The 13,217-nt window shown below is 44.8% G+C and overlaps 1 protein-coding gene across 3 annotated transcripts in view; it reads right to left on the bottom strand.

Annotated features, from left to right (window-relative positions):
* Window positions 1-6,662: 6,662 nt before the first annotated feature.
* The window catches only part of LOC135904271 (monocarboxylate transporter 9-like), a 76,259-nt gene continuing 69,704 nt past the window's right edge, over window positions 6,663-13,217 (bottom strand). For 2 of the 3 annotated variants that reach the window (XM_065434892.1, XM_065434891.1), the window contains exons 3-5: window positions 12,179-12,322; window positions 10,080-11,153; window positions 6,663-7,269 (exon numbers count right to left, since the gene is read on the bottom strand). In XM_065434892.1, the coding sequence (XP_065290964.1) occupies window positions 6,959-7,269; window positions 10,080-11,153; window positions 12,179-12,322 (1,529 nt within the window). In that variant the 3' untranslated portion in view covers window positions 6,663-6,958. Of the gene's footprint in view, window positions 7,270-10,046; window positions 11,154-12,178; window positions 12,323-13,217 lie in introns of those variants that run through there. The other variant, XM_065434893.1, reaches the window with a different exon arrangement.

The following is a 13,217-nucleotide window of genomic DNA, read 5'->3' as shown; positions in this document are numbered from 1 at the left end:
CTCGCTTCCGCCCATAGCGTTCGCCGCAAGCATTTCGAGGTAAAGATTACGGTTGCATAGGCTGCAGTTGTAGCAACTGTAGCATACGAAGCATGGAATGAGGTAACTACACTTTCCTGTTAAAAGAAGAACCCGTCTAGCACCTGATTTGTCTTGTGGCAGTGCTATGGGAAGGCCACGTACAGTGAGGACTACTCAATAGCACCGTGCATACGAGGTGCGTTGAAAGTGACGTTAAGTGCATCTCCTTCTCTCTGCTCCACTCTTTTTGGGTGCACGAAGTAGCGGCGCGCGTCTTAGGCTGATAATGAGGTAACGTGTATGCGAATGTCGCCAGGTGAATAATTTCAAGCTAAGTCGCAATGGGTAATCGTTGTAGTTGTCATTTACTGTTTCGCTGTCAAATCACCTTCAGAACGTAGATGGTCGTTTTTCTAAATGTAGTAGTGCCATTCCATGGAAGAGGTGTTCTGTTAGTTTTCCATGGCGTAGGACACAAATGAGAAAATTTAATTCTAATTTGACAACAGAGTGTAGACACACACACACACACGCACGCACGCACGCACGCGCACACACGTACACGACGAAATGACGCCACCCCCCCCCCCCCTCCCCCGAACAGTATCATTTTTTATCCGTGATCTTCCTGTCTTCCTGCCGCAGTCTACTAAGGGACCATCACATATGGCTGCATCACGGTACTTGAGGGTATTTCGACGCTTTGCGGACGTACCTTGCCCAACGTGTTGGCTTTTGGCATTCTTTAACAAAGGCAAGTGGTGGCACACGAGGCCATGTAAACAGCCTTACACACACTGGTGCATATTGTTCAGATAATGTTGTTAACTTATTACGTGTCTTTATGCGATTAGCGTTGAGTTCGAGGATTCATGTATTGACAATAGTGGATGCAATAGCCGAGCAATAACCAGTACAAGAATTGAGATTCCATATCAAGCAGCTAGAAAAACAGCGATGTGGAGAGGGGCAAATCTCAATCCCTTTCTTTACTAATGTTGCTTCTGAATTCATGCGCTTTGTTAATATCTTTCTAATATTTTTTTCACTGTACACCATTTGCTACTGTTGCCCATTTTGTAAGGCTCTGCTGTTCATTGCCTGTATTGTTTGTGTTCTGCTTTCTAATAAATTGGCAAGTTTTGGACGTTCCTTCAGTATGCACGTGACCATTCACACATTAGGTCGATGCTTGCAAGGGCGATTACTTATTAGCCTGAGTGCATTACAACCTACTCTGTCTTGTGAAGACAACTTTCGAACGCAGTTTCGGCTACTGGTGTCCGAATATGACGATCTATTCAGAACTATAGCTACTCAGGCCGACGATTAGTAGAAAACTATTCAATGCAGCACACATGTCTCCTCGGTTGGCTTGGAGAGCAAAAAAAGAAATCATTTGATTGTCCCCAGCTACTGCCATTCACTTTTAAAGGTATCTTAAAGGCAGTTTGGTTTGACGCTTCGCCAAGTGCGAGCGCTGTGAGTCCGGGTAGACACCAACCTTGGTCACTGGTCATGAGCTACTGGTTATGTGCGCAAACATAGAACTGGCTTCTTCCTAATGTCTTACCGAGTATTCAACAACTTGGGTTACTCGGTGTGTGCCATAGCGTATCCACATAAATATACAACTTTGGCCACTGTGAATTTGCAACTGGGTATCCGTAAATAGTCGTGCACCAATTCTTGGCCGAGAAGTACAGCATCAGTACGTGCAACTGAGTTTAAACCTACATACACATGGGTCTCCTACTACACTGCGCATAAATCCTTCATTGACATTATTCCCTCTATGAACCATCGTATCCGTCCTCGTGACAAAGAAAGCTAACAGCTGTAGGCGACGAACACGCGCTCGTGTCATTCGCTAAAGGCGCTACCTCACTAATTCAACGAGGTTCGCGTCATTTCAATTCCAACGCCGCTTTCGATCTGCGCATTGATGAAATTCGCTTCTATCTTATAAAAATTCATTCTGTTACAGAATTATTCGTTCTTGTGTTGACCGATGATGATGAAGATCATTACTATTATTTCTATTGCCATTCAATTCCAAAAATTCCCGAGCAGAGCTTGCTTTGCTTTAATGACGTGTTTTATGACATTAGTCACCTGTGTCTTGCTCTTTGGAGCCATCTGTCCCGCATGGTGATTTCATCTGGTCTTGCTACGGTGTTACTAAGTTCATTTTCTTCGGCTTTCATCCAGTTAAAGCCTCCTACCGAAATTGAGCTTCCGGCGTCTATGCTGCTAAATCTAATGTAATCTGGGCTTTTTTTTTGCCGCAGTTATCCCTAATAACATCCATCACGCGCCGAAGCGCGTTGTCTCCTTCGAAAATGATACCGTCTTCATCGCCTATAAACGCCTGTGAATTTTGATAAACCCTTATGCAGGCTATGAACGTATTAACTTCTGTGGAAATAAATATCCCCATGTCGCGAATGAGCGTTCAACTTGTGTCAGATACATGGTCGTTAAAATGTATCCCGTCACGCACAAAACCGCCGTCACGTCCGGCTCGGTGCACCTGTCCGTGGGTCGGTGAAGTGCACAACGCGTCCGGCTCGACTCGGTTGATGTCAGTGTCTAAAATTCACGGCCTTAGCTAGCGTCCAAATTTCCCTGTTGAATAAAAGCACTGCCCTTTCCACCTAACCACCCGTGCCTTTATTACTGAAATCTGCATGTTACCAGAAGCGCCGCTTAGTTTCCCGACCCCTTTAGGTACATTGAACATTATCCCGGGCCTCGCGTTTCTTCAGTACGTTAGTTACAACCCCTCTTAGCATGCCGGATTCCGTTCCTCCGATGTTTCCCACACATGTTCTATATATCGCATCATACATAAAACAGAAAATCCACGGAAACAGCTTTACTACATTTCAATATTAGGAAAATGTATTAGCTAAGGTTGCCGAACTTGTTTACAATAGGACTCTTTCCAGATTTTACAAACGCTTCTTATTCCCCAGAATAAGTTCTCTCGTTCACTAATTCTAATGAATTACCTTCAGAGTTATACAGTTGTCATTATGCATGTCTTACCTTCGAAGCAAAGCAGTGATTGTGTATAGGTAATGACAGACCATCCCTGTTAGCACTTTATCGTGGTGTGTCGCATAGAAACTTGTTAGGACACACTATATGTAATATGTATGCCAATGACTTCATAAACTTTGGTCAAAAAGCAAAGTTCATCACTGAGGACAACACTATGCTCTTTTCTAAAACTTGCGCTAATTACTTATTAGTACATTACACCTAATTTCTGTCTGGTTGTCTGAAATTGTCACAAGAAAATTGCCAGAACCTAATTCAATACAAGCAAAAATCGTAATACTTCGCGCGTCAAATGAAGCATTTATGCTTCTAAGTAATATTTATTGCTGCGACAGGAATACATTTGTAAGCGAGCACAAGATTATTGGTTGTACGTTCTCCCGCCATTTGAACTGAGACAGTCGCGTAATTCAAGTGTGTACAAACCTATCAATAATTACGGGTGCAGTTCGCCAATACAGATTGGTACTTCCGCTGCAAATAAAACTCAGTATGTACTGTGCTCTGCTCAACTCGGAGCTGAATCATTCTTTGTTAGTCCAAGGCACTAACTAAGATACGTATTTGCAATCTTGTTACTGTCGAAAAGGCAATTATTCAACATTGTGAACGTGTTTTGCGCATGTTTACTACGATGGTGTCTATTTAAAAAGCTTTTCATAAATTTGCTTCAACAATACTACTAGGAATGTTCGATATTGTCATGGTAGCAACTGGGCACACACCAATGGCCCCAACTCGCTCAATCCACCCTTTATTCCGCACCTTGTATGGGTGCTCCCCTTCGCCTTGAGGATCACTGGACGGTGTTCTTCATAAACGTTGGAGACTTTTCATTCCGCATGCCTGGTCATCTCGCATTGACTGGTCCTAGGCGGATGCGGTGCTCTGACGTCTTCAAGGCAAACATGGCGCTTGCTCGAAGCAAAGCGGCGACGCGAGACCTGAGCTGAAGCAGCGTCGTAAACCGTTTATTTGTCTCGTTTTTGTCATTTTCACTAGAGTTACCCAGCATCGTCAGAGACAATCATCAAAGGCAGCAAGCTGCGGCTCTATTTTGGACATTCCGACGTTTTCTCCGAGGCTTGACGTAGGCGCGACGTGTACAAAATGCCGGGAATGCCCCCGTTTTGCTTTCGTAGCGTGAGATTACTGTACTCATTATGAAGCTTATTAGCTTGATATTCTGGCTTTGATTTCAAAGTACACGTTTTTGCCATCTGTTTATGTTTTGTCATCTATTCTTCAATTTCCTAAAATGGGACTGCCCATTATCCAGCTATGTTGTCACTACAAAAATAACACCGAACACGAAGCCCATACCCAACTCACTGAAATAACCTGAGTAGAGCTTACAATAGTTCAATAACCCTGTGCATCCTGTGGCAACCTATTTTTCATATAAGGATAGGAGAAAGGAATCAAAACAGAACATGCATGCATGATTCTGGCAGCATCAAATGGTCGCAAATCAACCATCCTTGTTTGTTGCCATGGCTGAGATTTGTAGCATGCCTGTCATGCACCTGCTTAATTTTTTGAGCTTTTGTAATGCGTTGTACGCCTTTTAGGTTCTGTATGAGGTATGTGTAAATAATAAAGGGAAAATGAGACGTCCACCCAGTCGTAGCATTTGCTACGATCGGGTGGACAAAGGAACTCGTATAGGTTTTCTGTATAGCAAATGCTACGATTGGGTGGACGTCTCATTTTCCCTTTAATTGCTGCTCTCCACCTTGCGGCTTTCCGCAGAACTAATACGTGAAACTATTGCCTCTGCTTCAAGTTGTTGACAAGTTCGATTTTGCCCTGCCATTCGCTAGCCGCCTGGTTTAGCTCAGGTCGTAGAGTGGCTGCCCTGGAAAGGAGGTGGTCCCAGTTTCGTGTCCCGGACCAGGACGAATATTTGAACTGCGAGGCTTTTCTTTCGAGGAGCCCGTATGCGTTTCCTTTGTAGCAAATGCCGCGATTGAGCTGACGTCTCATTTTTCATTTAATAATTATTTCTCTACACCTTGCGGTTTTCCGCAGGACTATTACGTGGAATTGCGTCTAAGTAGTAAAGGGGCAGCAGATTGGACACGTAGGCCGGCAAGGAAAAATGTAATTATGTGATTTCACTCGAAGTAAATAGTCTTGACATCAATAAGAATTATTATTTGCTTTCGTGTAAATATTCTCCTTGAAAACGTCTGATCAGAATCTCTACATAAGGTGACCATTACACCTACATATTCGTTTATGCCATTCAGAACGAATTGTACACCAACACTGCTTAACATTCACTTCCTTTCTATACAAAGTTAATTGCTTATATGCAACATCTTTACGCATTGTAAGAACGTCATCAATGACAAGGAAAATGTAATATTTTTCTGCTTGAGTAAAGGTTCTGTTTCGTTCGGAAAGTTTGCCAGCAGCAAGCGCTAAATTTCTATAGAGGCCTCCTTTATATCTAAGCGCACCTATGGTGATCTTATATCTATAGAAGAAAGCAAAAGGTAATCCATGCGTAAAAGTATTAAAAGCACACTGTTAAAATTGGCAGAATAAGAAGAAAAGTCGCAGTTTCGCCTGAAAGACGAAGTATTGATTGCGATAGCAAATTAGTAGACGGCGATAATGAGTAAGAACAGTAGCTTTATCGGCAATATAAATTTGTAAACAGTCGCCTAGTAACTAACAGACGCGCACACAGGCAAACATGCACACCTACCACTCAACGATCGCGGGCAGTCGCTATCAAAGCGCTGGCGTAATCAAGCGCGGCAGCAGCAGAGAGCAAAGGGACCGTCATGCAGCCTGCCGCTTCAACGAAAAATGAGAAGAGAGAACACAGCGCACGCAAAGTTACGAGCCGACGGCCAACCTAGACTCCGCCCGAAAGCAGATCGCTTTCGAGATAAAGCGCGCGCGACCGCGGTCGTCCGCTGCTTACGCAGGGGCTGCCCAAGCACAGCCCCCCGTCCCCCACCCTACCTTCGGGTTTCTTGAGCGCGACGGAAGACGGTGCGCTTCCTCCCCACTTTCTTCCCTTGCGCACGCGAGATGCAGCTGCGATCCTCGGCTCACCCTCGCACATACAGCATACGGCGCGCGGCGACGGTGTTATCGCTTTTGCATTTTGTACAGAACTTCACCCGCGGCGCGCAACCACAGTTCAAGCGCACTGTCACAGTGCAATGCAAGGAAACTGCCTTAATGTAACTATTATTGCTCCCCTTCTCCGAAATCACCGGCTCGATGCTTTCAAAGTTGTGAATCCAAGAGCGGGTCATCAGTGTAAGTAACACATCGTAATCCCGGCCACGCAATTAAAGGTAATTTAAAGCTACTTTGGTAATTAAATTCGTAAAGCGCGCTAGGCACACCTGTCTACCATATGAGATCACAAAAAAGTCATAGGAAAGGCGGTTAGTATTGTTTTCTTACGGGCTACATGGTGACGCATTCTTTGTAGCACTGTCATAGCACATAGAAAGCTTAGGAAAAACTAGAGGGGACAGAACAGATCTCTGTCCTGCGCTTTTGACGTAGTTAAGCATTGAAACAGTTGCACCGCTTTATTGGCCTTTTTCTGTCATCACATGTCACATGCTTATACAACGCGGCACAGCACAGCCTTATTTCATATCACTGTCACAAACAGCCTCCTACATGCAGGTACAGTTGCGGTGGCGTTAAGGCACCCTCTTGTGACTGGTCATTTTTCCGTCCGTCTGAGTGAGATGGCTTAGAATTCTCGATCAGTGGTGCAGTACTTTCAGGTGCCAGTCTGCGTCCACAATTCTAATATTACACGCCTATCACAAATGTTACCGGATGACGACTATAGAGTAGTAGTCCCCACCGGGCAATCGCAATTTGTTTCCTAGGAAAGGCCTGCTACACTGCAGCTTCTCTCGCACAGAGTCGTTACCATACTCGGTTTACGAACTTTTTGGTCGTCTCTCAGGTCACAGGGACTGCCACTGCACACTGAAAAGCCAGCACCGGGTAAATAGACAAACTTGCACACATGCATCGCAGCCCTGTTCAGCTCGTCCTTGGGAGACCATTTGCGCCGCTTGGAGAACCTTTCAGCCACGCAGACGCTGAGCCACAGCAGAAAGCAAATCAACTGCAGCAACCCACACAACTGGAAGACCGCGTCGTAAGAACCCGTTCGATCACGGAAGTACCCTGAAAGAAAAATGCCGTGCAGGCGTATTATTTCAGTTCCAATTTGACGTCTATAATTGCACTTGAGAAGCAGAATTCGTGATTGGCAGTCAGCCTCTAGAATTTGTGCAAGAGCATGCTTATAAACGACAATCACTCCCTGCAGACATGATCATGAAAACGTTATTTTATATGAATTGAAAAAAAAAGAGAAATGGGCAGAAGACGCCCTTTTTCGTGTCTCTCCATGCAAGCGCCGACTTTCTTAGTTTGTAAAATGGTGCATTGAAAGAAAACGCGACCTACGTACAATGTGAATTGGTCTGTTATTTTTAGAGATTACGATGCCATCTTGCTTTCAGGCCATTGAATGATAGCGTATATTATTGGTTTGTGGACACTAATGGAACGTACATACCTAAAGGCTTCCATAATTACCATTCCTACGCTGACATTCTGTCAGCGTATGTAATACAGCGCTATGATACCGACGAGCATTTTAGAAAAGCCACTCCTCTTCCTTCCGACCACGCGGTACTTCAGTACGTTAAATCGCTTAATACTATGCGTTTTCGTCATAAATATTGTGAGTGAACTAAATGTACGTGTGGCGCACATCCTTTACTCAAAACATCGCTATCAGTCGGAGGCATTACCAAACCATTACCGGCAGCTTACTGCTATCATTGAAAAGTAAACTGTCATGGAGATCTTCCGATATAGCCCGAAAGGCAAAAACTTGTAGGTCAACAAGAAGCGCGAGAAACATGTAAAGACGGCGCAACGAGTGTTGTAAAGAAAATAATAGGCACAGGGCTCATATGTAGGGAGATCAGAAAGCAATGTAGATTAGAAAGCAAGTATGGTTAACTGATTGTTAACTGATTGATAACTAGTTGACATAAAGAGGCAGGGATTAAACTGTATCGGTTATGTGATGTGCGGAGGAGGTATGGATCTAATAAATGTTACGGAATGAATGCCAAGGCCAGGTGCGCGTACTCACCGACGGCAAGAAACTAGTTGGAGTGGTGAAATTAGGAAATGTGCAAGCATTAAAAGTGTGCCCATCTGGCGCAAGACAGGGGTAGTCGGAGGTAACTTGGGCCTTCGTTGTACAGCGGACATACAGAGGAAGTTGATGACGACTGAAAAATGGGCGGCGAGCAATGCCGATTGTGTCTGATTGTGCCTTTGAGCGCAGTGACGCTGCAGCGGGGGGCGAGCCAACGGGGCCCTGAACTTCGGGTGCCACATAAGAGGAAGTTTGCACAACCGTAATAATAAAACTTTTCTCTCTTGCTCTTCTTCTTGAGTGCGCATTTTTAATCAACTATACATTGATAGTATTGCAGAAATAAACATTTCTACCAAAATTCGAAGCAATTAGCGCGTGTCTACGTCCCGTGCAGTGTCATTAAACGGAAATACGGGCGTGAAGTAACGGAGTGGGCAAGACAGAGGCCACTTGCAACTGGTGTTTAATGAAAAGTTTTCCAGGGAGCGGGCGGCAGCACATGCGCAGTCAATAGAGTGATACAAAGCTCAAGCATAATCACATGCAAAAAATACTAACGCCCAAGGAGAAATCTAATTTCTTTATCCGTCAAGGCAACTGACGGGACACTGACACACGTGGCAGATGGTGCGTATATCTGGCCAACCTGAATAATTTCTCTCGCCAGAATGCCATTAGGCTTGTTTAAAATGGATGGATTTCTAAATAGTGGAGTGCAACAGCAATCTTTTATGTGTACAGGTAGGTGCATACCACGTGCACACATCAAACATGGAACTAAATACAGAGTTGGTGACACCAACGCCTGTCTGCTCTACCGAGCACCGCAGCAAGACCATGGCTGGCCTTTCCTCAACACCACCCTATAATCGCCACTTGCAGCTTCACAGTAACCGCAAGCGCTGAAAAAGCAGTGACCGCTTTACTTCTCTTGCAGACTTACCCCCAATTCTGCTCGCCAGGCACATTCCACACATTGGCAGGGCAGGAGGGGGTTGACAGCATGCGATTATTTTGACGGGTACTTGATTCAGGTACGCGTCAGGTTCACCTTGTTCCCCCCTAATTTCAGCTGCCGTCCAACGACTCCCGACACGCAGCATGAGCTCCCCGCTAAGCCGTGTAGGGATCTTTCTCCACGCGCACGTTGCCCGTGACGGACCCCATGCAGGTGGGGAGAACTCCCATCCAGAGGCATGACCCAGAGGTCTAAGACACATGACCTGGATTCTTATATTTTGTTTGTTTCGCTATGAAGTGGAACGCACAGAGCAAGAGTGCGTACTTCTTTTTTTTGGTAATGGGCAAAAGCACAAGGAGTAATATATTTCTCTGTGTGTTGCGCAGAAGAGCACTCTAGTGTTGAGGTTACTAAATATACGAGAAAAGTAATGGATACAAAGAATGACGATGGCATCAGCTCGCCTGCTTTGGATATAAACGCCCAACAGCATGGCGGACTTGCACGGCTCTCATTTTCATACTGCACGGCTCTCATACTGCTATTTACATCGACCACTGAACCGCTTTCTGAGTGATCGCTGAGCCGTTTTCATGCATGCAGACAGGAAAACGGCTAATTCAAAAGCTATATTGCCCCTGCACTAGAAGCACTGTTAACGTTTCTTTCCTGTGTGCCATTTTAGGTCACATGAAGTCGTAGGCCTCCATGAGTGCGCATCTGTCTCCTAACTGAATAATATATCAGTCTCAGTATTGCAACCACCAACACAAGACCTCGAAAGACCCACTAATTGAATGAAGAAATGGGAGAATTGAGCAATCGTTTAAAAGAAGTTTAATGAACACCTACCAATGAGTGGTGGTTTGGCAAATGCAGTCAGTCCTGTCACTCCCGTGACAAGGCCATAGGTAAGCGGCACGCGATCGACGCCCAGGAATTCCGCTATCAGCACCGAGCACATCACAACCACGCATCCTACGTACAGTCCAATACAGCTGGCGAGAGCGAAGATGACGCCGTACGAACTCACGTGAGGGAGCAGAAACATAACGATCGTGATGGTAAGCTTAACAAAAACCAGCATACACACTCTCGATAGTATGCCCCTGTCGGCTATGCTGGGAAGCAGAAGGCGAGCAGCAAGGTCTACCAAGGCAGTGATCGATGTCATGGTGACAGCGCTTCGCACGGCAATTCCTTTGCCGACGGCAAAGTCTACGAGCAGAGAACTGTAGCAGTCGAACGTCAAACTGTAGCACAAAAACGTGTACAAGATCAAGTAGAAGATGGGCTCCTTGACGACAGTCAGACCGTGGCGTAGTGAACCAGGTTCAGGACACTTCTTGAACTTTTTAATGATTTCTACTGCGTTCGCAACTGACTCGAAGACAGCACTCATGGACACTCGCCTGGACATGAACTTTATGGTCATGGGCTCATCAGGTGCAATCAAAGTTGTTTGGGTCGTTTCCCACCTTTGAAGATTGCTGTTCTGTTTAGGCTCATCGCCAGTGGAGGAAATCTTCTGACCTTCCCTTGCTGTGTCGTAGGTTTTTGGTGCATTGCCTGGACGCACATTGATTTCGCATGTCTTCGAAACACTCGGTGTAGCGGTAACACTGGACCTGCCGCCACATTGGTGGCTGGTCTTGTCACCCTTGGTGACAAGTGTGCATGGCCCCAGCCAATCTGGCTGGCGGACGAACAGGGTAAAAGCTGTGGCGTTTAGTGAGATGGCACCGAATAAAAGAATGGCGCTTCCGAAGCCATACACCTCCGTAAGGACCTCCATGAGCATGGGGAAAACGAAGAACGCCAACGCCGATCCAGCGAAGTTCAGGCCCGTAGCGAGGCCCTTGTGTATAATGAAGTGCTGCACCAGACACATTGGCTGACTCATTATGACCATGCCAGCACCAATTCCTGAAATGAGAAAATAGAAATCTGTCATTACTGTTGTATTGCTTGAGGGTCAGCGAACAGTGGTTTTTCAGACCAAATCAAATACGAATAGAATCGAGCCAGGAGGGAATCAAGATCGAATAATTTTCGAATTGTTTTGGAATGGTGATCACAGGGTTCTCATTTTGCTATTCTCAAGGTTAGCAAGATTCTTTCACTACATAGAACGTTATGAAGCGTTGCTTATTAAAAACACGAATGGGGCATTATAATTAACGCCTACATAAAGCGCGAATAATTGCTCTGTAGCCTGTAATCTATGGCTACCTAAGCGACGTAGCCTGCTCCACAACGCACGATCTCATGTGTCGTGTCTACGTAGATATAGCCACGGGGGTGAACATTTGCTGGAATTTCGCTCAAAGTTTATGCTTGTGTGCAGCTGACGTCTCAACATATTCGAGAATTATTTGAAATATATTCGCGTTTGCAAACAGTGAATATTCGATTCGTATCCTAAAGTTTCGAAGTTTCGCACACCCCTGGTTTTGCTAACATTATGTTTCTAAAACAATTACTCTACGCAAGCCTCTTTCAAGGTACTGAAATTAAAAAGCCACTTCGGTGCAATAATTAGTAAACAAGACCAAAGTAAATTTCTCTGTAATCTTTAAAAGAATTGATCATTCTCTGTAGGGCTGCCGATAGTGAAAACGAGGAATCCGACTGACTGGGAGACGTGCTTCATAACGTAAAACACAGAACTCATATCCTTATAAGAAACATTACTTGCCCTGAAATAACAGTTTGTTGGCTCCCGTAACATAAGCACATTAAATATTTACCAAGCTGTACGGTAGAAAGCAAAGCTTATAGAGGTAATTAGGCGTAATTACTACGGATATAGAGGTCTGAAGCGCAGCATATTAAACTAAAGCTCTTTACCCGACACATCAAGGTATAAAAACTGTGAGATGCGTAAAACGAACGCGAGGAAGAAATGACGTTTATGTTTAATGAACCAGTACGGCACAATTCCAATTTACCGTGTATGGCACCAAGCGTAAGGGTGAGTACGGCTGTGCTGGTTGCGAAGAATGAGAGGATGAGACCAACTGAAGCCATGATGCTTCCCGCAATGGCCACCGGCCTCACGGTGAAGCGCTGCGCAAGTGGCCCCGAGAGCACCCCTGCGTATTTTACAAAAGCCAGCAACAGAATTAACGGCGCCTGAGATGTCTGCATGGAGCTTCTGCGGCAGCCGCTTACTGCGTCGGTCAACGCAAGTATGGGAACTTTAATGCTAGTTTTAAAAGAGCATTCAGTTTGCAGTAGTTCTGCGTCAGCCATAGAGTTTCCAACTATATTTACGAAAAGGAACTCTAGAGTTGCGATCGTTGATCGGAATCACGGTTTGTACACAGTTTTGGTCAATGTTCTAGTTTGTGGATCGATACGTTGATATGGCTATGTTTACTGCACTTTGGTTATTGCGCGCCTAAATTTCGAAGCAATCCTGCTTTTTCAAGCTCAAAAGGCAAAACAACTCTGCGCAGATGAATAATCATTGCCAATAACAGCCTTTATAACCCTATAGCTCATCCAAAATTATTAGTCCACATAATCACTAAGCCGTTCGAAACAAGAAGGACGATGTTTAAGCAAATTCATGTACGTGTTCCCCAGGGCAGTATCCTTGCGCTTCTTCTGTTTAATCTTTACGTCAATGATCTCGTTAATATTGATCCTGATGCCAAATTCATAATCTATGCGGACGACACTACTGTCCTGTTTTCGTCCAATAATGCTCCGGAGCTAGTATCAGTAGCTAACTTTTGTTTGGAAAAAAAATATATTTCTGGTCTCTCTCTAGAAAATGGTCTTAAGATTAACGCTCATAAAACAAAGGCAGTTTTATTTCAAGCGAAGAATCAGAATATGTGTTTTTGTAGGGACGTAGTGTTAGGGCCTTCCAAAATTGAACTCGTCCTTTCTGTGAAAACACTTGGCGTCTTTGTGGATAAAAATATGAGCTGGAGCGATTGCATTCATTTTCTTGCAGGCAAACTCTCCCATATTACTGGA

The sequence above is a fragment of the Dermacentor albipictus genome, chromosome 2 (genome assembly GCF_038994185.2).
Source record: "Dermacentor albipictus isolate Rhodes 1998 colony chromosome 2, USDA_Dalb.pri_finalv2, whole genome shotgun sequence".
NCBI classification, from domain to species: Eukaryota; Metazoa; Arthropoda; class Arachnida; order Ixodida; family Ixodidae; genus Dermacentor; species Dermacentor albipictus.
This window is presented reverse-complemented; position numbering and strand designations above follow the sequence as displayed.